The following is a 26,549-nucleotide window of genomic DNA, read 5'->3' as shown; positions in this document are numbered from 1 at the left end:
CTGCATCCCATCCTCACCATCATTTGTTGTTGTTTGTGTTACTGATGATAGCCATTTGACTGAGGCGAGATGAAATCTCAGTGTCATTTTGATTTGCATTTCCTTTATGGGCAAGGATATTGAACGTTTCTTTAGGAATCTATTGCCCATTTGTACTTTTAAAATTGTTCAGTTCATTTACTCATTTATTCGGTGGGTTGCTGATTCTTTGCAGGGTTAGTTTTTGACCTCCCTTATATTATGGTTGTTAGTCCCTTGTCAGATGTACAGCTGGCAAGATTTTCCCATTCTGCAGGCTTTATCTCTAGTCTAGTGACTGTTTCCTTTGCTATATAGCAGCTTTTTTTGTTTGATGCAGCCCCATTTGTCAATTCTTTCTTTTAGTTGCTGAGCTATTGGAGTTCTATTCATGAAGTTATTACTTCTGCCTATATGTTCCAGTGTTTTTCCTATCTTTTCTGTAGTACTTTCACAGTTTCAGATCTTACTTTTAAGACCTTTGATCCACTTTGAATTGATATAGTACAAGGTGAGAGACTGGGATCTAGTTTCAGTCTTCTACAGATAGAAATCCAGTTTCCCCAGCATCATTTGCTGAAAAGCCTGTCTTTCCTCCAATGCATGTTTTGGGCTGCTACAAAAGAAATATTTTAGAACCAAACATGTATAGGAGGAGGCAGAGAATGTGTCATGCAGATCGGTTGTTGCCTGTGGTTCTCTGATTAGAGCCTTCCTATTAGGCTTGGCCTATAGTATATTCATCTCTACTTTGACTGATGTGGTATTTAATTCTAGAGTTTCCCTCAATTTATACCCACAGCATGTACAAAATTTCATGTAAGGTTGACATAAAAATCATATCATTTAAGAGATTATTCACTCTGGTAGATGAGTTATTACTCGTCATTGATAATACTGACATCTTGCCTTGATTATGTTGTGTCCCGGTTTTATTGTAGGAGGAAAGACTTTCATTTTCAGAAGATGTACATAGTATTTCTGGGAAAAGGTCACTTTGGAAGAACAAAAATCTTTTTCTTAACATAGCAGAAAAGTAAAAACTGAGTCACACATGAATACACATGCATGTGCTGACACCCTGTTGGTTGGTAGCAGACACATCGTACACATAGCAACTGCTGAAGTGTCCTGCTGCTGCGACTGTCATTCTTCAGGCAGAATTACGGAGTATAGATGCTTGCGCTGGACATTTGTGTGGGCGCATGTACGTATTGTGGACTTTTGAAATGGGACACTTCTTGTGTCCCTTAAATGACTTTCTTTCTCTTCCTCAATTTTTTTGTGTAACTCTTTCGCATGTGACTGATGCTAGAGACTTTTGCTGCTAGCAGTACTGTAGTGGGCTCACAAGTGTACTTGCTTACATAACTCCTCACATACAGAAAAAAAGTGCAGCCACTTTAGTGTAGCAAATCTATTTTTCCTCAGCCGACCTCCCACCCTCAGACACAATGGGAAGTTGTACCTGCCAATTAATGTTATTTGGGGCTCTTCCTATTTCAGATGTCATTTTTGGATGACTCTGATTCTCTCAGGTGAGCCCTGAGCCTTGGATTTGCAACCCCTCCTGTCCAGTGAGGCCGATGGGTATTGGAAGGTGGGCAGAGAGAGGTACTTTACATAGTATTATGGATGGAGAAGGAGAGGCCCTGGAATGCATGTGTATAGGTTCTTACACTCCGGGTGCGCTGATTTATGGGTGAGTTCAGGTATCAGATCTGTGCTTGCTGAATGTGTGGATCGTTCTCAGGGCCCAACTGCTCCCTCCCCTGCCTCATTTAGCCCCAACTCTTGCTGGTACGTACAATTCTAAGAGAATTCCAGGTCTCCTCAACTTGGAGACTTCTCTTATAGCTTTGTCACCTGGTACCACCAACCACCTTCTCTGTATCCTGCTGGAGAAGATATGGCATCATACATCAAATTAACATCTTCCAATCATTATCAAGTGACGATAGAATTTATCTGAGGAAATAGTGGGGGGGGGGGGGGCGGAACATACTCCAGTTATAGAATTTATTGAATCAACTTAAAAGACAGGAAGATGTAAGAGTGAGAGAACCTACTTAGGAAGGTTTATGTGGGAGGAAAGGGGCACACACCTGAATTCTGTGTCATTTAATGTTCTTATGTACAGTGCCTCTTGCTTGATTTGTCACATCAGCGTTCCCTGATCATGGTGTTTGAGGCCCAGAATTGAGTGTGAGCAGGGTGCACATCAGATGGACTCTGTCTAGCTCCAACATAACTTGCTCAGTCATCAGGGGTAAGTAGGACTGGGTGTAATTGTAACTTGTCATTACACTACTGACCAGCTATGGATTTTTATCTACATATTGCAAACAAAGTACACATGGGGCTCAAATGGTGACTTACTTTGGTACCTCATACATTATGGGTGCTCAGTTAATCCTTTCTTACTTGATTTCCATGTTAAATATATATCTGCCATAGACTGAATGTTTATGTGTCTCCCCCCTCCCCCACATTCATAAATTCAGCTCAGTTCCCATGTAATTGTATTTGGAAGTGAAGCCCTTTGGACATGATGGTGGGGCACCCTCAGAGTAGGATTTAGTACCCTTACAAAGGGCAGAAAGGACAAGAATTCTGCCCTTCCATCACATGAGGACATGGCAACAAGATAACCATCTGTGAACCAAGAATGGAGTTCTCACCCCACATCAAATCTTTCAGCACCTTGATCTTCAACTTCCCACTCTGCAGAAATGTGAGAAACAAATTTCTGCTATTTGTAAGTCACTCAATTTACAATTTTATTATAGCAGCTTGAACATACTAAGAAATGGAGGTGCCACTGTAACAAATGCCTAAAAGTACAGAAGCAGCCTTGGAACTGGTATTGTGTAGTGGCTGTAAGAATTTTGGGGTGCGTGCTAGAAAAAGCTTGCATTGCTGCAAAAGGATCCTAAAGGGTTTTTCTGGTGAGAGCTCGGAACGAAAAAGGGAGAGCTGTAGAGAAAGTCTCCATCTTCTGAGAGTAATCCTGACAGATGTTGGGAGAGACCTGGATGGTGACCGTCGTTCTGATGAGGTTCCAGACAGAAGTGAGAGGTATGCTATTGGAAGCTGGAGGAAATGTGACCCTTGTTACATAATGGCAAAGAGCTCCACTGAATCATGTCTGCAGTCTGGTAGTTAACACTGGATATTTAGCTGAAGCAATTTCCGAGTAAATTGTTGGAGGAGTGGCCTGGTTTCTTCTGACTTCTTATCATGGGATGTGACAAGAGAGAAATGACTTAAAGATGGACTTCTTATTCTGAAAAGAAGCAGAACTTAAAGAGTTGGAAAATTCTCAGCCTGTCCACAGTGAGGGTGTGACCAAGTCAGCTTTGATAGGCACGCTAGAATGGATCAACATCTCAGAAGCAGCCAGGGACAGTTCTCTTAAACAGAATAACCACAAAGACAATTCAGAAACCATCAGAGCTGACACTTTCATCACAGGCCCACTGTGCTGGGCCCTGAAGCCAGAGCAGTTTCAAAATGGGTGGGACTGCCTTGCCTGGTGCCTGCAGGATCTTGGAAAGTGTGCCCAGCACCTCCTTGCATCTTGGGCTGGGTTTCCCACCTCCTGGAGACACATTCCTCTGCTGTCCCAGGTGCAGCATGGTGACTTCCCCTGCAGGGACACTGGCGGAAAACTTTAGTAACCACCTAGCACCATTTCTGTTGGTACATGAGCCACAGGAGCGTCACTCCCTAGATTCCAAAGGATGAGACCAACACCCCTTGGAGATACAAGGGGTGCGGCCTTTGCAGAGAGCTGCTGCAGGGCCAGGTGCCAAGCCCTGAGAGCAGGACCCCTGGGGACTTGGATGACTAACCCTGCCCAGCAAAGCCATTGTGCCCCCGTGGGTCCAAAGGATGAGACCTCTGTCCCAGGGGGCCAGGAGTGCAGAACAGTGAGCCAAGAAAAGAAAAAAGATTATGTTCCAGCCTTAAGGTATAAAGGAATTTGCCCCACTGGGTTTTTGGCCTGTCACCTTTCTTCTTTCCTGTTTTCCCCCTTTAGAATGGGGTTGTCTCTCCTATAGCTACTATTGTATTCTGGAAGCACGACCCTTGTTTGATTGCAAAGACTCACAGCAGGAGAGGAATTTGTCTCAGTGTGAGTCCTACCTTGAATCTCACATGTATCTGATTTAGGTGTTATTTATTTGTTTATTTAGCATTTTGCTTTTGTTTTGTTTTGATTTTTATTTTGTTTTGAGACAGGGTGTTGCTCTGTAGCCTGGCCTGGCTTCATATCCTCCATCCTTCTGCCTCAGCATCCTTAGTGCTGATATTATAGGCATGCATCACTGTGCCTGACTCTTGATTTAGATGATATTTAGAAAGACTTTGAGTTGTTGCTGGAAGGAGTTAAGACTTTGGGGATCAATGTATTTGCATGTGAAAGGGGCATTAGTTTTTTTTGAGGGGGGCAAAGGTGGAATGCCATAGACTGAATGCTTGTGTCTCACTCCCACTCACCCCCACAAAACTCATGTTTTAGAGCCCTGGAAGTGGGGTCTTTGGGAAGTGATTAAGCCATGAAGGTGGAGCCCTAATGGGTGGGATTAGTGCCCTTCTAAAAGAGTTCCTAGAGAGTTTCCTCATCCTTCTACCATGAGAAGACACAGCAAAAAAGACAGCTCTGTAAGAACCAGGCAGTGGCCCCACACCCAAATCAGTCACTAGACACTCAGTCTATAGTCACCTTGCTCTCGGACTTACTATGCTCCAGAATTATGAGAAATAAATTTCTGTTGTGCATAGACCTGCCTGATTTATAACATTGTTTTTGTTTTTTATAATAGCCTGAAAAGTCTTAAGACAGTCTTCCAAGCTACTTCCTTACATACTCTATATACATGGGGGGCTTGTTTGTTTGTTCGGCGGTGCTGGGGATGGAACTCAGGACCTAATCATGCTAGGCAAGTGCTAAGCCTCGTTCTCGCTGTACATAGGCTTTACCCATCCTCCTCATTGTTTGTTTTCCTTATTCTGTAATTAACAGAATTGAATTTTCTTAAATAATACAACCAATAAGTATTTCACAAGTTTCAAAGACATCATGGTATCATCTTTGTAGTTCCTGGTTTGACTTTTGGTATCAAGTTCATTTCATAAACACTACAGTTGAGTTTTCTAAATGCTGTGATAAATTTGATTTTTGTAAAAACTTGCTGTTTTTTATTTAGACTTTCAGAATTATCATGGGCTTTCTTTGTAGCCCTGCAGACCTGGGAAGTCCTGTTTTTTGTCACTGACTGCACTCTGATTTTCATCACTATTAAAGCAGTATGCTATCTTGGTAGTAGATTTTAGGTCATATTTAACCAGTTGTTCAACTTCAGTGACATTATGTATTTGTCTGTTTCTCTAGCACATTGTAAAGTTTGGACAGAGGGGTCACATCTTATTTTGTTGTTTTGTCTCTTGCTTGGGGCTAGGCATAGTGGTTGTTCAATAAATGTTCACAAAACACAGAATGGGTAAGTTTAACAGCTTCACCAAGGTGAAATTTAGTTTTGAGTCTGTCATGTGAAGATCCTCATGAGCTAAGGGCACTCTATCTTCTGAGGTGCTCTGTGGGAGAATTGCACTGTTTTCTAGCCAGCAAGATTTAGCAGTATAAATGCACATATTTTGCATGCTCCCCCCTTTTGCATCTCCAAGTAAACAGCCCAGGAATTCTCTTATTATAAAATTGCATACAGCCAATGCTGGTGACTACACAACATTTCCGTCTCAGATGGTAGGTATATGGGTTGATCTGGGCTCAACTCACCCTCAGGTAAGCATATAATCTGCATTAGTCATGGTAATTACTGCTAAATGTCCCAATAGTCAAATCCTAGAGTCTCAGTAACTCAAGGCAACAAAGATTTATTTACAGATCAATTAAAGTCTAATGGAGGTGACAGATCTCACCTATATCTGCAGACTCTGGTAGTCAGACTACTTCCATTTTATGATGGGTTTGCTTACTGAACTGAATCCCCCAAAGTTACATCAGGGAAAGAAAGAGATATCCAAGACTCATAAGCTGTGATCTGTCTCATCCTGAAAGTGACCCATCACTCATCTCTGTTTATTGCTTTGAGCTAGTCACATGTTCTTACCTAAATACCAAGGTGTTTGGGAAATGGGAAATACCTTGTGGAAGACTTTAACACTGTCTCTGGTCTATAACCTCCATTGCTCAAATCAGTCAAAAAGAAGGATAGATGTTCTTTGTTTGGGTTAACAGTCTATTCCCCTGCAAGGAGTCAATGCTCCCAAGGTGCTTCTGCATTGGTACAAGCCAATCTATGAGTCAAGAAGGAAGGGAGCCTAAGGGTGAGAGCAGTGAATGGTAGAACAGTGCTGACAACCATGGGCCACTGAGTCCACAACTTAGTCTTCCCTTTCCCTGAACTCCTTTGTATTATTGTAATGGGATAATAAATGTCATTATTTCAGCCAGTTTAAGCTGGAATTTCATTCACTTGTCATCAAAAGCATCTCACTCAGTATACTCCATCCTGTAATTCCTCGATATTTTATGGTTTGGGGAAGCCAGGCATTAAACAGAATGAGGCAGGATTTGAGGGCAGAAGACATAGCTTTGCCTTGAATCTTGGCTCAGCCACTTGCTGTCTGTTTGACCTTGGATAAGATATTTAACCGGTCTCAATTTCCTTACCTATCAAAGAGATTGATGGAAGCCTAAATTGGTTCTTAGGAAAAGCAAACAATAATGTGAAAATACATTTTAAGGTGTATAACATTATAAAAATACTACCTGTGTTCTTCTCAGGGTACTTGTGTCTTAAGGTGGTCTCTTTAATACTGAAATTTTAGATGGATTCTCCATTATTTTAAGCAAAATGAAAGGAACTCTGATATGAAGGGACTATTAATATTATTGGATTTGGGCTCAACTTTAAATAAGATTAAGCATTTAGTTTTCCTTATTTCCACAATAAACCAGCAATAACATATTATAGGAAGACTAGGCTAGTGTTAGGCAAAAAAGCATTATTTGTATTTTCTACAAATCTGTAGTGCAAGTAGAATTTTTATCTCTGATATACAGAATTCAGAAATTAGACAAGAACATGGTTCCTTAGTCCATTCAGGTTTCTGTTACAAAAACCTTACAGTGGATAAGTTATAACTGACAGACATTTGTTTCTCACAGTTCTAGAGGATGGGAAGTCCAAGATCAAGACACCAGTAGATTTGGTTGTCTGATGAGGGCTCTCTACTTCACAGATGGCACCTTGATGCTGTGTTTTCACAAGGCAGAAGGAGCAAAGAATCTCCCTTGGTGTCTTTTATAAGGACACTAATCCCATTCATGAGAACAGAGCCCAACCATGACCTAATTACCTCCCAAAGGCGCTACATCTAAATACTACCATATTGAGTATTAGGTTTTAGTAAACTTGGGGGTGATGGGGAGACACAGATCACAGCACATGGGCAAGGACACAAATTAATGTTAAGTCTATTAGAGAGTGTGGATAAAGTCAGTAGAATCCAGTTATTTATTTTAAGGGCCAGGTGTTTTGAAGCACACCTGAATACATTAGTTGGATGTATTGATTTCCAGTTCATGGGCCTTTTTAGCTAGGAATGGTGGTGCACCACTGTAATCCCAGCACTTGGGAAGCTGAAACAGGAGGATAGTAAGTTCAAGGCCAGCCTAGGCTATGAAGCAAGTCCCTGTCTCAACAAACTAACAAAATAATAAAAACAACAAAAAGTAATGGTGGAAAATACAAACCAGCACGAAGCAGCAGATAAAGTGAAAGTCAGGGTTAATTGGTAGAGAAGAATATGTTAAAACCAGAAGAATTAGATTAATTTGATCTAAATCTTTAAACTGAATTAAAGAAGTTAAATTCCAGAGAACAGGAGGAAGCATGTGTCTAGTGTTCCTGAAATGGAAACTATACAAAAATGCATGCATTAGCTATTCTCTGTCACTGTGAATTTCCAGTGGCTTATAAAGTCATGCCACAGCAAATAATAACATAATTAAGCTTATACAAATTAGATAATTAAGACGTATATGTTTACATAAAAAGCTAGCAGACAGGTTGGATTTTTTTTTTGTAAAGAAGATCCAACTCTGGATTTCTTAAAGGAAAAGATTGGTGAGTTTTTCTGCCAAGTAACTGAAATGTCTGTATAGCCCCAAATATCATGAACAGGTTAAAATGCTAAAAGAAAATTAGGACTAATATTTGCAGCAAAAAAAATGACTAAAAATAATAATTATTTTTAACATATAAAAAGTTCTTACAAATGAGTAAGAAAAGGAAAACTACTAAATTTAAGAGTGCTCAAATCATAAGAACAAGAAGTTCATGATGAGAAATACAAGTGCTAATAAACATAATGAAAAGTCCTCATCTCTTTCATAATCAAATATTAGAAAATAAATTTTTTACAATTTTAAGAATAGACAAGAGAATGGTGAAAGGAGTTGTCAGTCAAACTGTAAACCCTCCACAGTATCTGTTGAACAGCATCAAGATTTATAATGACATACTTGTTGGTCCAGCAATTTTACCTCTAGGAATTTGTCTTATAGGTACTTCTATAGTTATGCAGAAGTGTTCATTGCTGCAATATTTTTAGCAGCAAGAACTATAAATAGCCTAACATCAGTAAATGAGATCTGGGATAAATAAATTACAACGTATTTATATAATGGAACTTTAAATAGCTGTTTGTGCTAATATGGATAGACCTGTAAGTGACAAAGCAAGGTGCATGAATACACAGATGATAACTGCCTGCCCACCTTCCCTCCTCCCTTCCTTCCTGCTGAATCCAGAGTTTATGATGTGTTCCACCACTGAGTCGTACTGTAAGCCCCCATATCTTTTTTTTTTTAAGACTATACACGTATATGCTTAATGGTACATAGAAAATTTCTGCAAGGAGGCACAAGAACCGTTGGTGCTCAAACAGGAGACTTTTCAGTTTAAATTATAGTATATTGTTTGAGTTTTGATCAAGTTCATATATTACTTTTATTAAAGTTAAAGACTGATCAACAAACATCCAGTGGTAGGCTTATGTGGAAGAAAGATTGATTTGCAACTGTAAATTTGATTTTAAATTTGAGTGTGCACAGTACTTGTTTTTTACAGATACATTTTGAAATTATAATATTTAAGTTATTTGAAATTAATATATAGAGGGAATAGAGAGGGCAACTGTAAAGTACATTATATTAATGTATGAAAATGTCATGATGAAACTCCTTATATATAATTTAATATAGACCAATAAAAATTCTATGAAAGAGCTTAATAAAGTTATAAGGTAATAAATAATCAGAAAAAAGGAAATGATCTTTTCCTGCAAATGCTGGGTAAAATGTGATGAGGTAGTTTCAGCTCAATAGAAAGAAGTGACAATAGATTTAAGTGGCTCCAACGAAGCTGGCTATCTTAGGAGGTACTCAGGGCCCCATCACCCACAGTACAAAAGAGAAGGCCAGGTAGTCTGGGTTGACTGGAAGTACTCCCTGCTAGAAGAGAGCTTTCCATTGACATGTCCTCACCCTGCTCTAGGATTCTGAGTCACTGTGTCACTCGCAGATTGTGGCTGTCTGCAGGCATACGTGTTCATCGTTGGACTGCTGGAGACTTAGCACTTTCTATGCTAGTTCCCGTACTTGCTTCAGTTAGGGATTCCTTTAGCCCAGGTTCACAGTGAAGATGGGTCCTGGCAGGAGGTAATCTTTAATTGGTAAATGGATTCTTATTAGAAAAATACCCATTTTGCTACCAATTCAGTTGTTTACTCAATTTCAAACAAATATCATTATACTTCTTATTTTTATGTCATTTCCTTCCTTCAGGTTAACTTAACATTTTGACAAAACAGAAAATGAAAATGTTAGAGTTTTTTTGATGTTTTGAGACAGGGTCTCGCTCTGTAATAGAGGCTGGCCTGGAACTCGAGATCCTCCTACTTTTGCCTCCCAACTACTGGGATTACAGGTAGGTACATGCCACTGTGCCCAGATAGAGATTTTTTTTTTTAATGAGGGAATTAGAGACTATTACTACAAATTTGTTACATTTTTACTGCATTTATTGTATAAAAATTGTAGAAATGACTTCAGAATTGCACAATAGTACTTGAGTAGTTCATTTTGGAAAAATGTTTGTAGAGGCTAGCAGTGGAAATGATACTCTGCTCTTCACAGGGAATTTTTCTGTAAAATCGTCTTATAATGACCAATGAATTTATGTTTGTTAAATTTCAGACATTCCTTTAATATTTAAGAAGCAAGTTGCAGGGCCTGAGGGTGTGTCTCAGTGGCAGAACATGGGCGTATCCCGTGGGAGGCTCTGGGTTCCATCCCCAGTTCTAGAGAGGGAAAGAGAGGGACAAAAAGAGAGAGAGAAAGGGAGAGAGAGAGGGAAGGAGAGGAGGGAGCACATTTTAGTTGAAATGTAAATAAATTGTTAGAAAGTTTTATTCTTGTAGTTTATGCTGTAAATAAATCACGTGGGCATGGAAGTACTCAGATACAACATTTTTTATGGGGGGAGAATAAAAAGCATTTATTATTTTTGTCTGCAGTAATTCATAAGGTTACTCATCCTTCATCACTGTAACAGAAAGTTTACTTTTCAGAAATGAACTATACAATAAATCTTTCCTGTTCTAGACCAGCTTAATGCTCATTGAAATTCAGATCATAGCTAGATTCTCAAAAAGAAAGTTTTTTTACTTATAACTGCAAAAAATGGCTGATCAGTTAAGAAAATGTTGACACATTTGCAATCCTATTTTAATAACAATTTAAGCAATTTTAGGTTATTCTTACTTAGTTTATGAGCTATTAAAATTTGATTTTGGATGCTAACATTTGAATCTGTCTCCTGCATTTTCATACTTGCAAACTTTACATATCAACAGATAGAATAAAGTCTAACATATTTTGCATGAATTATGGATAAGTCCTCATAAATGTGAAAGTTTAAGTGAAACTTTTTTAACCTTTATTTTTCAGTGTGATATAGCATTATTTTTAAGCACATCAGTGCTCCACTGAAGTAGGTCATTAACTTTAAATGAATTTTTGAATTTTTTTAAAATATAAAACATCCTTTCGGGGAGGGGGGAGAAATGGCCCAAACAATGTATACCCATGTGAATAAATTAATAAAAAAAAATCCTTTCATCTTTAACTTTACTTCTCCCCAAGTTGTTGAGAAGCAATGCTTTTTTCCAAGAGCACTTTTTAGATTTGACTCATAGTGACCTCCTACCAGACCAGTCTTCTGTTTAAATCCTGCTTTTCTGTATTAAAATTGCCAAGAATGAAACTGGGCACTGGTGGCTCATGCCTGTTATCCTATCTACCCAGGAAGCAGAGATCAGGAGGATCATAGTTTGAAGCCAGCGGGGGCAAGTAGTTCCATGAGACCCTATCTCGAAAAACCCTTTCACGAAAAATTGGACCGGTGGAGTGGCTCAAGACAAGGCCCTGAGTTCAAGCCCCATCACACCCATGCACACCCACAGACTGCCAAGAGTGATGAACCAGAGGTTAAAAAGTGTAACATTAGGAGATAGGGATGGTGTTACATGCCTGTAATCCCTGTTACTCAGGAACACTGAGGTAGGAAGACCACAAGTTCGAGGCCAACCTTAGCAAAGTTAGCTCGAGACCCTATCTTAAAAAAACAAAATAAAAACAAAAGGGCTGGGAGGCATCGCTCAAATTGTAGAGCACTTGCCTAGCATGGATGAGGCCCTAGGTTCATCCCTAGGGCCTCAAAAAAAAAAGCATGAAAGTTTCCCCTTTTCTTCAAATAGCCACAGGACTCTAACTAAGCCCACAGTTGTCTGTATTTTCACATTCTTTGTGCATTGGTGTAGCATAAGTCTTGAAGAGGGATAAAGCAGGTTATTATAATGAACAATAGGAGTAGTTCAAACAAACTGTTTAATTTCAGCACTCCTTCTACTGATGCATAGTCTAATTTTGGCAGGGAGTTATCAAGCATTTGTTGACTTTGTGTCTTTGTGTGTCTGTGTGTGTGTGGTACTGGAGTTTGAACTCATGGCTTCACATTTCCTAGACAGGCACTCTACCATTTGAGCCACTCCACCACCCTTTTTTATGTTTTTTTTTTTTTTTTTAAGATAGGGTGTCACACAATGGAACTTTATGCAGCCATGAAGAAGAACGAAATGTTATCATTCGCTGTGGTAAATGGATGGAATTGGAGAACATCATTCTGAGTGAGGTTAGCCTGGCCCAAAAGACCAAAAATCGTATGTTCTCCCTCATATGTGGACATTAGATCAAGGGCAAACACAACAAGGGGATTGGACTTTGATCACAAGATAAAAGTGAGTGCACACAAGGGAGGGATGAGGATAGGTAAGACACCTAAAAAATTAGCTAGCGTTTGTTGCCCTTAACGCAGAGAAACTAAAGCAGATACCTTAAAAGCAACTGAGGCCAATAGGAAAAGGGGACCAGGAACTAGAGAAAAGGTTAGATCAAAAAGAATTAACCTAGAAGGTAACACCCATGCACAGGAAATCAATGTGAGTCAATGCCCTGTATAGCTATCCTTATCTCAACCAGCAAAAACCCTGTTCCTTCCTATTATTGCTTATACTCTCTCTACAACAAAATTAGAAATAAGGGCAAAATAGTTTCTGCTGGGTATTGGGGGGGAGAGGGAGGGGGCGGAGTGGGTGGTAAGGGAGGGGGTGGGGGCAGGGGGGAGAAATGACCCAAGCCTTGTATGCACATATGAATAGAAAAAAAAAAAAAAGATAGGGTGTTACAAACTGTTTGCCCAGGCTAGCTTCGAACTTCAATCCTCCTGATCTCTGCCTCCTGAGTAGCTAGGATTATAGGCATGAGCCACCAGGCATCCTGTGCCAGTTCCTTAACTGGGTCATTTGTTCTGAGTTGTAAGAATTCTTTATGTCCTACTTTCAAGTTTTTTGTTGTTGTTTTTTCCCTCAGGCACAAACACTCCCCAACTTGGAAGAGTTGGATGTATGATTTTTCAAATTTGTGATGGTTTAAAAGCGAGACTTTGAGTTTAGAATTTTGGTCTTTTTCTGAGCTAGCAATATGCAGGACGATATTCTCTCTAGATGCAGGGCAACTGCAGTGAGCTTCATCTCCCTGTCAGCCCTGTGATCATGAGGACAAGAAACGGGGAGCTATGTGTACTGTCTGGCCAGTGTTTTGAATAGAGCTGTTTAATAATTGCGTGAGATATTCAAAACTTTATTATAGAATAGGCTCTGTGTTAGATGATTTTCCAACTGTAGGCTAAAATGAGTATCTTGAGCATTTTCAAGGTACGGTGGCTGAGCTGAGGTGCCCATTAGGTCAGGCATATTAAATGCATTTTCATCTTACGATGACTTTATCAAGATATAACCCCCTTGTCTATGAGCTAAGGACCATTGGCATATTTTTGCGGGGACTGTCCTGGGTCTATAAGTTGCTTTTCAATATTTAGATTCAAGGCTGCTTCTGCTTAAAAGTGTGTAAAAGAAGTTTTTGTGAGTTGCATCTTTAAACATTCCATTCCATTGTTTGGTGGTGGTCATCTTTGGAGACGCCAGTAACACTTTTGCTAGACTAGCTTGTTTAACTGCTTTCTGTAGCTATTTTGCAAATCTTGTGATGATTAAAAATGTCTCATTCTATCTTCTTTTCTCTTTTACACTGTTTCCGCCTGTACTTTGTCAACGGTTTCTGTTCTCCTTCCTGTTCTCTATAATTTAGTTTTCACTTCTGAAATGTTTCTGTCTTCTCCTTCCTTCCTTTCCTGAGCTCTGCCAGTATGAACCTCACATTCTCCCGTGGTCTCATCATCTCTTCCCTAATTTTTGTATTTTGTCTTCTTTCATCCTTGCTATCAATTTGTTAACATTTTCATTGTGGTAAAAATGCATATAACATAGAATGTACTGTTTTAACCATTCTTGTGCAATTTAGTGGAATGAAGTATAGGTCACAAAGTTGGGCAATGACTTCCAGAACTTCCCCAGCATAAACTCTACCCACAAAGCAAGAATGTCAAGTCTCTTTCCCCCAGTCCCCTGGTAACCATTGCCCTACTTCTTGTGTGTGAATTTGCCCAGCTTGGATTTCTCATAAAAATGGAGTTGTACAATCTTGTCTTTTGATGTACTCCATTTTATCTTTCATAGTTGTTGCCTGTGCTTTTGGTGTCAGTGCTATTTTTTATGCTTAATGAGGGCGTCCATCTGCTTCTAGGCAACATTTTTCTGATTAATTATTTCAGGCAAGTTGTGAGTCATTTAGATTCTTTTTAAGAACACAGTCTCTATATAGAGACTGTTCTTTTCCTACTCTTCTTTGAATAAAATGGATTTTTGTGGAACCAGCAGCAAGAGAATTCTGGGGGGGACAGCGTTTCACAGCTCAGAGACTCCCTCCTGCATTGCTGTGACAACTTCTTCCTGGCTCACCATCTCTCCTTTGCCTCTCAGAAGCCAGCCAGGGTGAGGAGAGCTCTGCTGCCTTGCCTTCATGAACTTGGCCTTGCAAGGGGATGCCCTCTCTGTAGCATGTTTTTCTGCATATCTGCCACCTAGTGTTCATTACTGGTACTTTGTGTACCTTCTCCATTTCCTCTAAGCAACTGAGCCTTGTTCAGCTACTCCTCAAAGTGTGCTCCATCTTGAATAAATACTTGTAGAAGCTTCTGAAGATCACCCACTGCTGGGGCTCTGCTGACAGTGCTGATGTGACATCTGCTGTGGACCTCCTGCCCCGTCTCCACCTTCAGAGACAAATTCTAGTTTCTAGTTTTTTTGTCTTCTATTAATTTCATGTATACTCGTCTCTTTTTTATTTTTTTAATTTTGGGGGTTTGTTTTTTTTTTTTTTCAGGGTCTCCCTGTGTAGCCCAGGCTGGCCTCGAACTCCTGATCTTCCTGCCTCTGCCTCTCAAGTGCTGGGATTACAGCACCATCATCCCTGGCATGGCTGTATACGCTTCTTAATCTGTATAGTTTCAGAGAAGTGATAAAATTCACAGGATTTTTCGTTGGATTTATTTCAATAGTTTCTTGAACATTTCAATAATACTAAACATATAGACTGTTTTCTTTTTAACAGATTTTAAAGTATAAATTATGGAAATCAGTCGAGCTTAATTTTAAAATGAGATGTACAATAATCTTAAACTATTTTAAAGTATGTGTTTATTTGCATGGTGACACACACCTGCAATCCCAGCACTTGGGAGACTAAAGCAGAAGGATTGAGGCCAGCCTGTGCTGTGGAGTGAGACCCTTCCTCAAAGCAATTAATTAGATGAGCTAAGAAGGAAAAATTAATAAAAGAAATACAATAAGTTTTCTTCTTAAATCTTTTACTTTAAACCCCAGAATTTTCATGAATGTTTAAAGGTCTTTTTCACTTCATAGACACCTTTGAGAATATGATTTCTGGAAATCTGATGCACTGTCAGGAGTTTTTTTGAGTTACAGTGTTTTAATAGTACATGATACAGTCGCTGAAAGTGAAGGAGCTCATATTCCACTGTCAGGGTTTCATGACCCATGGACTTCAGTTAAGAACTGCTTGTCAACCTCCAGTGCACTTAGATAATTAGACTCTGAAATGCTTGTGTCACAGTAACTAATAAGATATCCAGGAAGAGCTTAGAGTTTTTACATGAGCACAATAGATTTAGAGGAACTGATTAATAGAAAGCTTATTTCCGCAACTTAATATATCCAGGAAGTAATCGCTGACCTTCTGACACAGCACTGTTTGCTCTCACATAAAACTCTCCACGGGTAGCTCTTCCTACGTGGGCATGTGGCTCTATACTGTTGACTAGGCTCCAAGTCCCTTTTTTTCTTTTTTACTGTCTTTAGAGCTTATTTTCTACCTTGCGGGTTACTACATAGTCACTACCTGGCTATTGTCTGTCATCTATGCAGAAAACAGGGACATAGGAAAAAGACTGTGTCGCCTCCCCCTTCTAAGGAGTTTTTAGTCGCACCAGTTTCCCTTTACAATTCACTGAGGGAGCTTAGACCCCTAGCTGTCTGTGTCTACACGATGAGCTGCAAGGAAGGCTGGGCACATGTAACTGGGTGGTGCTTCACTCCCTGCCCTGCCTCCCAAATCAGAGACTCACCATTAAGGAAGAGGGAAAATACCATCAGCAGGCAACTCCAACTCTGCTGCATAACCTTTCAGAAAACTGCTAGGCCTGTGGGGACAGTGTCTGTCACCATTGTTAGCGTGGACTCTCCTCCCTGTGTGTGAGAGAGTTTTCCTTACTCCCTACACTCTTATAGTACTTTAAGGGAGGTGTTATTTTTGCAGCCTAACAGGCGAGGAGATGGTCTTGGTGTAGATAGAAATGTTTGTATATTCAACAGGCTGAATATGAGGGAGCGCCCTTCTTTAGTATTGTGTTTTCCTCTTTCCAAATCTACACACTTGACTGAAAGGCCTAACATTCTCAGTTAAAAATATGCAAGGTAGAGCTAGGTATGGTAGAGCACTCGGGAGGCTGAGGCAAGAGGATCATGAGTTTGAGGTCAGCCTAGGCTACGTAGCAAGACCCTGTCTCAAAGAACAAACAAAAAACAAAGCAAGAGGACTGGGGCCACAGTTCAGAAAGGCCCTGAGTTCAAACTCCAATACGTATCACCATGCCAAAAACCAAAAAGGCCAAATCAGGATTCAACTCCAGGGTCATAATTTCAAATCTAGTGTTTTTCTAAAGGTGCCAATCTTATCTAGGCTGATATGATTGTCTGTGTCTCTATGGAAGAATTGTCCTATGGTTAAGTGTAGTGAACAGTATGTGTCTTGTCCACAATATTTAAGGATTTGCTTTCTCTGTCTCTCAGTGTATTTATGCTTATACATATCCATATATGTGTATGCATAGAAATTTTGTTTAACATATTTAAAAATATTTGAAGACATCATTATACTGTACTCCTATTTCAAGTATGTACCTCATAAGAATACAAACTATTACATATAGAATACATAATACATTATACAGTGACATTTTTATACCTGATAAATTAGACCTTACAATTTATGTCTGCATCACACATACATATGCTTTTATGTGTGCATAATATACGTTATACATAGTACATTATGCAATGTTATTATACCTAAAACATCTATAATTATTCCTTCTCATGTCCAACACCTACTAATTTTGCCTAATTGTCCCATGCTGTAAGTGTCCCAAATTCAGCGAGGCAGGGGAGCCATTTATGTTGGCCCATAGATCTTTTTTGACAGGACCCTGTAAGCCTTGGACACTTTCACTTTTGGGAACAAGAGGCCCAGATTCACCTTGTGCTTTCCTTACACTCCTTTTGTTTGGCGGAGGGATGGCTTTCTGTTCTGCACATTCCTTGATAGACTTTTTAGCACTAACTAGCTCTGCTTCCAAAGAGTCTTAAGACACACAGTTGTGAACTGTGTAATCTGCCTGTTCTTCAAAGTACCTTAAATGTGTGGCATTTAGTCATGGAGGACTGCCTCAAGGACATCCAGGACCTTGACTTCAGTAGGCTAAAATTGAATTTTGGGCTAAGCTAGATAAACAGAGCACTGTATACATGGAGTGTTGACCCCTTGGGCCTTTGAGCACTGCCAGCATTAAAGGTTTAGGGACACTGAAGTACATGCTGGGTAAGGGTTCATCACTAGAGTGGGAAGACCTGGGGTTCTGTTCTAGCTGTACAACTTACAAGCCATATAACAAGCAAGTTTCTTTTTCTTTGTACTTTATTTTCCTTACCCCAAGGGAAATAGTAAGAGGACCCACTGATAAGGTGATTTGTGACCTACAGGTACTAATTTTAAAGCACTCACTAGAGTGTGACTAAACCTGACACCCCTCCTGCTTACTGCCTTGGTGAAAGCCTTCTCTCCGGAGGTCCTAATATCACAAGTGGTCCTGTTGCTTCTGAGCATGTCTTTGTTTTAAAGAGACTAAGAGCCAGATGAGGTGTGCAAACCTGTAGTCCCAGCTGCTCGGGAGGCTGAGGCAGGAGGGACTTGAGTCTAGGAGTTTAGGACCAGCCTGGGCAACACAGTGAGATCCTGTGTCAAATAAATAAAAAGATAGACAAACTAAGAAACATGTACATACTCCTCTCTCTTCCTCTGCCACATGAGCACGCATTTTGTTTGGCATTCACAGCATGTGTGTTTTGATCCTCACCACTTCGTGTTTGGAGGGAGCATTAAGTCTATAACTCAGCTTGCCTGAGTGTGACTTCTAGCTATATCATGGGTGCCACCTGGAGCACATCCTGGCCCCTTGGTGCCTTCTGGAAAGTTGGGGTCACTGAAGTATATCCCTTTCTAATTAGCATTTAATGAGTGACTCCATCTCACTGTCCTCCACAGTAAACACTCTAAGAAAAGTCAGCAATCATCATTCTGATTTCCTCTTATTTTCTAAGACTGCCCTGAAAATTATTTTTTTCAAGGTAAGTTTATCAGTTAGTAGTGTGTGTGTGTTGTTACAGAATAGAAATGGGTCTAGGTAACTTAGGTACAAAACCACTTCACTGGAAAGTTCTGGAACAGCGTACCATGTGAAGGGTATCTGAAGAAAGGCCGGCATCAGACAGGGCAGCTGAGGACCAGGCCAGCTCCTGTGATGTGGGTGGCATGACTTATCTACCGTCTTGTGACTGTTTTCCTTGTACAAGCCACTCATACTTCAGTGGCCAGCAGGAGGAAGGTGTGACTCCCCTGGTGGGGACACAAGGACCAGTCCTAGCTTTGAAGGGTTGAGTCTCCAAATTGTTCACAGTATGGTACTCTCTCCCCAGAAGGCTATCAGGATTTGTTATTAGAACAAAACTCAAGCAGAGACTCGGTGGCCTCAAACCAGTACATCCTCATTACAGTTCTAGAATGTGTTTTGTTACTGAACTGCTTTTTGAATAAAAATAACAGGGTCACCAGCACCTCATTATGGAAAAGAACACTGGTATGAAACTCAGCCCTTTGTGACCAAGTTCACCACAACTTTGTATCCTAATTCCTTCCTCCCTCCTCTTTCCCAGCCCCTAGAGTGCTGGGATTGTAAGAGATATGTGTCACCACACTCAGTTTATTCCTGGTTTCTTTATTGCCATGGTGACAAGTAAGCACTAAAGGACCCCTAAGGCGTGTCACCACAGTGAAATCCTACCATTCTCTGACTGTCTTTTGTATGTGGGAACCTGCATTACTTTTCACGTACACACATGTATACCCAATTTAGTCCAATCTTCAAACTAAATTGATAGGAGAATTTATATGCAAATTACCTCATTTAGTAACTTGTTACTTTAGTTTCTGCTAAGGCAAAATAAGTAAGATGTATATTTGAAGTGAAACAAACTCAGTATTCAAATTTACTCATTGTTTTAGAGTACACAATAATTTAAATTTAATTAGAATTAGTTAAATGGGTTTAATTTCTATAGGTATTTTGATTTTTATATGACTAAGGGACACTAGGATGTCTGGAGAACAGTAATTAAGTTATCAAACTCTTTGCCAATCATGTCTGGACCACACTGTCTTCATAAAAAGCAAACTTTAGAGCTGAGTGCAGTGGCACACACTTGTAACCCCAGCACTTGAGAGGCTGAGGCAGGTTGTTAAGGGCAGCCTGGGCTACAGCGAGACTATCTCCAAAAAAAATCAACTTTTAGTCTACACAAGCATTTACTACAGAAATGGTTAAGTAGTGTTCCACTATAGTAAGAAGAAATCAGATGAATACTTTCTTCAAAAAGAAGAGGATTTAACAACTAGTACTTAATGAGTGTGCCAGACAGGCTACATTCTCATTCCTTTACGTGTTTGAACTTATTTCTACCAATGCATTCCTGTGACATAGGAACTCTTAGTGTTCCCATTTTCTAGATGGGGAAGCAGGCACACAAAAGTCAAGTGACCTGTGCAAAGTTACAGCTAACAAGAGTCAGAGTGGGGCTCAGACAAGGCAGGCTGGTTTTGCAGTCCACACTCTAAAGCACTGCGCTGTGTTATTGCTGAAAGAAGATAAAATAAAAGTCAGATAAGGTTTGTGTAATTAAACCTCACTGTCACTGTGGTTTTCTCCCTCTCACCCTTTCTCCTTTCCTGACTTGGCTACTTCCTCTCTGTGCTGTGGATTGCACTGAGGACTTTGTGCATGCTAGGGAAGTGCTGTACCACTGAGCCACACTGCCAGCCCTGTCGGCTGTTTTAACACTTGAGACTATTTGCAAAGTTTCATTATTACTGGGATGTTTGGGGTTTTTTGGGTTTTTTTTTTTCAGCTGCTTACTCAGCAGATAGACCTGATTGAAGCTTCCTATGTGTTCAGTTGAAGTGAATCTACATGTTTATAACCCCTCCCCCATGATTGGTTATTGCAAATTTGGCTAAATTAATTAAATCATAATTTCCTAACAGAGATCTTATAACTTGCCCATACTATTACTCTGTCATGAATAGCTAGATCTTAGCTACAATTAATCAATACTAACTGTATATTGTAAGTTCATACTGCTGCATTTTTATTTGGGAGTTCTGGTTTTCAAAGATGACTTATTAAAAATGCAGATATGTCAATAAAATTTGGCTTGATTCTGTAGGTTGTAAAATTCAAAATTAAACTGACATCACAAGGGCCCTACTCAACAATTGTAGAACTAACTTGGTAGAATTGTCTTGTATCACATACAGCATTTATCACAGTTGGTTACTATAATTATACACAAAGCACACTATAACAATATAAACCTAAATTAAATTAAAGAACGTGGACCTTGAACAATTTGAAAGCCTTTTACTAGACTTTTACCAAATTACTTAACTTTCTGTTCTTAGTTTCCTCAACTCTAGAGTAGATGAAATGTTCTACTCCTAGGATATGTTTATGGCTGATAGTCATTTAATAATATTTGTTAATTGCTGTAGTCATTTTTCTTTTTTCTCTTTGGTCCTGGAGATTGAACCTAGGGCCTTGGCACTTCTCTAGCAAGCATTCTACCACTTGAGCCATATCCCCAGTCCTTTTGTATTTGTTTTGGTTTTGAGACAGAGTCTCAGTAACTTGGTCCTGGCCTGGCCTTGAACTGACCCTCCCACCTCCGAGTAACTGGGATTACAGAGTGCACCACAACACCCTGCTTTGATATATTTATTCTTAAAAGGCAAAAGTTTCACCCAATTCTCCTACCCTATCCCCAAATAGAATTGTTTGCACTTTGCCATTTTTTCTTCAGTGTTTGAATTTATTTATTATACATGACATTTATATAAGGCATATGCTTTGAAACATCTCCTCTCCCTTGAGACATAAATTTCTATTAAAAGGAAGACATATGTATTGATTTTTGCATTGTGATAATGACCTGGATCAATTGAATATAAGTTGCATTTTTAAAATTTCCACTGTGTACTGTTTTGTCAAAAAATTTAAATTGTGACTACATACATTGTTGTTGCTTCAAATATATGGCATTTTCTACCTCAATGGAAAAGGAATCGGTTTTATGTGCCAAAAAATTTACTGATTAATCATAACAATTACAGATAAAATCAAATCAGAGCAATAAAATATTCACAATTTATCCTTTGCTAAGTGAAACTAAAGCCATCTTAATATAATGTCTAGATAAACTTTTCATCTTCAGCAAGGTATGATTGTTTTAGAATCTACATGGACTTTCGGTGTTCTTATAATTGTTTTCTTTTCCTGCTCACGGGTACTTGTGAACATGCTGCTTGGTTACTGTAGTTATATACCTTGGATACTGCTGTGTGGTGCTCCCTGTCTTAGCTACACTTAACTTGTGGTTTTAGAGATCGTATTTTTTTTTCATTCCTTTTAACCATTAGATCAGGGTGTGTCATTCTTACCACTGAGCACCGTGTGAGAGGTGTTGAAGATTTTGATTTGAGTGGCTATAAATCTAAGTGAAGACTGAGACTGTTCACTTTCAAATGCTTGCATTTTAGTTCAGGTGTCTCTTGTCACCATGCAGCCTCCTGTGATCAATATGACTGACTGCTCTTTTTTTTTATGCCCTTTTAAGCAAAGTAAAACAGCAGTTCGGCTGAAAGAAGACATGAAAAAGATAGTGGCTGTGCCCCTCAGTGACCAGAAGGACCCCAGCTATCAGAAGCTATTTGGAGTCAGCCTCCAGGAGCTGCAGGAGCAGGGGCTCAGTGACAAAGGGGTCCCAGCTGTTGTGCGGAGGATCGTGGGGTACCTGACACAGCACGGTGAGCCAAGTCGGGGTCTGCTGCTGGTTGTTTTTGTGGCCCTTTGCATAGAGGCTGTGTGTTTCTGTGTGACTGTTTCATACTGTGTGAATAAACTGTTGTAAGGCACTTTAATTGGGATAACAGCTTATTGTGAAATCCACTTTTGCCTTGAAGAGGACATTACTAGATCGGGGTGGTGGTGTGGCTCAGTGGTACTTGCCTAGCATGTTCAAGGCCCTGGCTTTAATCCCGAGAAGCAGAGAGAGAGAGAAAAAAAAAAAGATACATTGCTTAATATTATTTTGGTGGTACTGATTCAATTAACCAAATTAGACAATTTTTTTTTTTGGCACTGGGGTTTAAACTCACAGCTGGGCCTCATGCTAGCTAGGCTTAGACAAATTATTTTGATGACTGTGATTTCTAGTTTACAATGTGCCCTAGTTTTTATGTTTGTTTCGTTTGGCAGTACTGGCGTTTGAACTCAGGACGTAGTGCAGACACTCTACCATCTCCAGCTCTTGTTTCTGAAGGTTTTCCTTTGTTTCTGTTTGTTTTTGCTTTTTTGGTTTTTTTTTTGGGGGGGGGGTTGGACTGGCATTTGAACTCAGGGCTTCATACTTGCAAAGTAGGCAGTCTTTCGCTTGAGTAACACCTCCAGACCATTTTGCTGTGGTTACTTTGGAGATGGATTCTCTTGAATAATTTTCCCAGGCTGACCTCAGACCATGATCCACTTGATGTCAGCCTCCCAAAAGTAGTTAGGATTACAGGTGTGAGCCACCAGCACCCCATCCTTGTTTCCTTGTTTCTAAGTTCTCAAAAGCCATTTAAAATAATCCGCTGTTCTAATAATAGTGGGTTCTCTTGATTAGTTAAATCCCAACAGATAGTTGGAATTCCAATATTTTTTAATATGAACCTTTTGCTGTGTCGGATTTCTCTGTACCCTCAAAAGGGACACCGAACAATATGAGCAATATGGGAAGGGGTCACCTGTTTGTGGAGTGACAAAATTAAGCATATAAAACATTTGGAAAATAATAGATTACGTTACACAAGTAAAAAGATAAATCCCATCTCTTTTATTATTATTAATTTGACATTCAAAACAGGGATATCAAAAAAACATATGAACACTATTTAGAGGGGGTGGTGCTTATTTTTGGAGTGACAAAATTAAGCACATAAAACATTTAGAGAATAATACATAAGCAGAAAAACATCAACTTTAGTTATTATTATTGTTTGTGGTGCTGGGGATTGAGCTACATCCCAGCTCAACCCTCAGATATTAACAGCTATGCAGCCCACAGATTTCTGAGGCTTTTATTTAAGACTTAAACCTGGATAATGGAGAGAGTGCTTCCCTATGCCCTCCATGTATACTCTCCAGACCACAGCAGTGGGATGGCTGAGTCCAGTCTACTCAATAAATATCCGTTAGCTTTAATGAAAAGATTTGGGAGAGAAATATTCTGAGGGAAAAGTAGGAAATTTTTGTGATTTCTGTACTAAAACATGAACTCATTGTGGAGTAAAATATATAAGCCTGTAAGGTAGAATTTGAGGGTTCAAAGAAATCCTCCACTTTGTGCATTCTCTTCAGACCCCTACCTTCCCAGAGCTAAAGTTCATTCCCCTGACAGTAAGAATCCTCTGAGGGAAATAAGTGAGAAGGACGGGATAGAGATGTATGCTCACTGCTAACAAGGTCAGGTGTTGGTGTTAATTAGAAAACACCTGTCTGCTCTGGTTACCAGGCATGTAGAGGACAAAAATGGTACTTTGTTCTGAAAACGGAAGAGGCAGCTTACATTCTTACCTAGGTATGTATCTCCTTATTTTGGAGGAAGAGAAGCTGTAGAAAGACCAGATTCTTACAAAACAACCCTGCATTTGTTCACAGTTAAGCACAAAAGGTGTCAAACACAGCTGACATCGACCTATAAAATCCTGAAGCTAGGTCTTAAAGCTTTGACAGAACTCTTGTACACTCAGTGTTGAATAAAACTGCTTCCCACTGAGGTAGATAAAATGAGCTTCTGGGTGATTCACTTAATCTGCTAAAATAGGGTTGTTCGGTACTATTCATTTGTATGTTCTAGAGTGACTACCTAAAACTGTGTCTTTTCTTTTTATTTTTGGTGCTGTGAATTGAACTAAGGGCTTTGTGTATGATAGGCATGTGCTCTACCACTAAGCTACATCCCCAGTCCTTAAAATAAGATTTGACTTTGGCACAGTGGTCTTTTCTCAAACATTTAATTGAATGTATCATGTACAATTATTTTACATTTTTTATTTCAAGAAATTATATACACAGTTGGTCCTCCAAATCTGTGAGTTCTGCCTCTAAGGATTCATCCTATGTCAGATTGAAAATACTTGAAAAAAAAATGACATCTGTGTTGAACACGTACAGACTTTTTAAAATCATTACTCCCTAGCCAGTACAGTATAATTACTATTTATATGGCATTTCTCCTCTGTCAGAAATGAAGTAATCTAGAGATTTATGGGCATATGTACGTAGACTGTATGCAAATAGAATATCTTTTTTTTTTTTTTTTTGTATGGGATGGGGTTTAAAATCAAGGCTTTGCATTTGCAAAGCAGGCAATTTACTGCTTCAATCATACCTCCATCCCGTTTTGCACTTTTCTCTGGTTATTTTGGAGATGAGGTCTCATGAACTGTTTGCCTGGGCTGGCCTCAAACTGTGATCCTCCTGATCTCAGCCTCCCAAGTAACAAGGGTTACAGACTTGAGCCACCAGTGCTTGGCTAGAACACCATTTTTAAAGGAACTTGAACATTTGTGATTTTCACATCCATGGGCGTCCCAGAACCAATACCAACAGACAATGGTATATATATTTCTGAATAGACAGTCAACTCATGGTTCAAAATATAGGACACAGTGAAAAATCTCTCCCATCAACTCATATCTGTTGACCTTCATCCCCCTCCCAACAGTATTCCTACACTAGTTTTTGGTATCTTTTTAAAAAGATAGTTCATGCATATATTAGCATTTTACCTTTTAGCATAAATACAGCACACCTCTCACTTTGAAAAAAAGAGCTAGCAGTTTATTTAGGAAATCGTTCCACATTACATAAAGAACTTTACTTGTTTCTAATTCTTTTCTTTTCCCCTGGCCACTCTTCTACCATATGTAGGTATCATTTTGTAAAGCAGATAGGTACTGGTGGACAGTGAATTATTTTCAGTTTCTTGATATTTGCAAATAGTCATGACTCCATGATTAACTTCTAACACATGTCATTTCAAGTACATGTGACCATATCTGTAGACTAACTTCCTAGAACTGTTCTTCCGGGTCAAAGAACTTGATTACATTTGTAATCAAGTCTGTGGCATTGACAGTACCACATCAGCTCACAGCATCAGTGTACAGGAACTTTGGCAAAATTTCAATTAGTGATTGGTTTACTTTTATCCCTTCTTAGCATAGTCTTAGTTATATCTTAACGGAGTATATTTAAGCAGTACAAACTAGACACTGTAGTAGTGTTTATCAGTCTTATTTAATTAGGGGTATGAAATAATCAATCACCTATGGTGTCTTTTCAAAACACATATGCTTCGGGAACATTCTAGATTTACTGAATCAGAATCTTGACTGGGCAAGCTGGGGTAGAGCCTGGCACCTGCATTTTGAAAAGCTATGTCTATAATATAATTACTTTGGAGACTACGAGAAGCTCCTCCTTATATTTGAAACTATCATACTAATAAACCAAACATCTGTGTAAGGAGGAAGGCCATTACCAAGTTTGAGGGCAAGAGGCTCCAATTTGTTTTATTGAATTATTTTGTAGTTCTTTCAAATCAATAATATTTACTATGCACCTGTGGTATATAGTAGGAACTCTTCAGATATGGGCATGTGGGGTGATGGTCATGCCATCAATTACAGGTAGATAGAGATTTTGGTTATACTTTATTGTTTCATGTAAATACAAGCAATTTAACAATGTGACATGAGGGAAAATTCCTATTTTAAAGAAATGTTAGGACAGAAAATATCAATCAAGGCCTATATAAAGGCTTTTAAATAGACTTTAAACTTCTTCCTTATAAAAATGCACATAAGACATACCATCTTTCAACTAATTTAAAGCAATTAATCTTGACTGGCTGTGTTAATGGATTCCTTGTGTAGCATGAAGGTACAGTACCATGGGATGTGCCATTTTAAA

The 26,549-nt window shown here is 39.3% G+C and overlaps 1 protein-coding gene across 7 annotated transcripts in view; it reads left to right on the top strand.

Moving 5' to 3' along the window:
- Fam13a (family with sequence similarity 13 member A) overlaps positions 1-26,549 on the top strand; it is a 309,967-nt gene that overhangs the window by 25,772 nt on the left and 257,646 nt on the right. For 6 of the 7 annotated variants that reach the window (XM_074041354.1, XM_074041353.1, XM_074041351.1 and 3 more), the window contains exon 2: positions 22,150-22,339. In XM_074041354.1, the coding sequence (XP_073897455.1) occupies positions 22,183-22,339 (157 nt within the window). In that variant the 5' untranslated portion in view covers positions 22,150-22,182. Of the gene's footprint in view, positions 1-12,260; positions 12,306-22,149; positions 22,340-26,549 lie in introns of those variants that run through there. The other variant, XM_074041349.1, reaches the window with a different exon arrangement.

Source organism: Castor canadensis, chromosome 9 (assembly GCF_047511655.1).
Source record: "Castor canadensis chromosome 9, mCasCan1.hap1v2, whole genome shotgun sequence".
In the NCBI taxonomy this organism is placed as follows: domain Eukaryota; kingdom Metazoa; phylum Chordata; class Mammalia; order Rodentia; family Castoridae; genus Castor; species Castor canadensis.
Note: the sequence above shows the minus strand (reverse complement) of the source record. Positions and strands in the feature narration are given on the sequence as shown.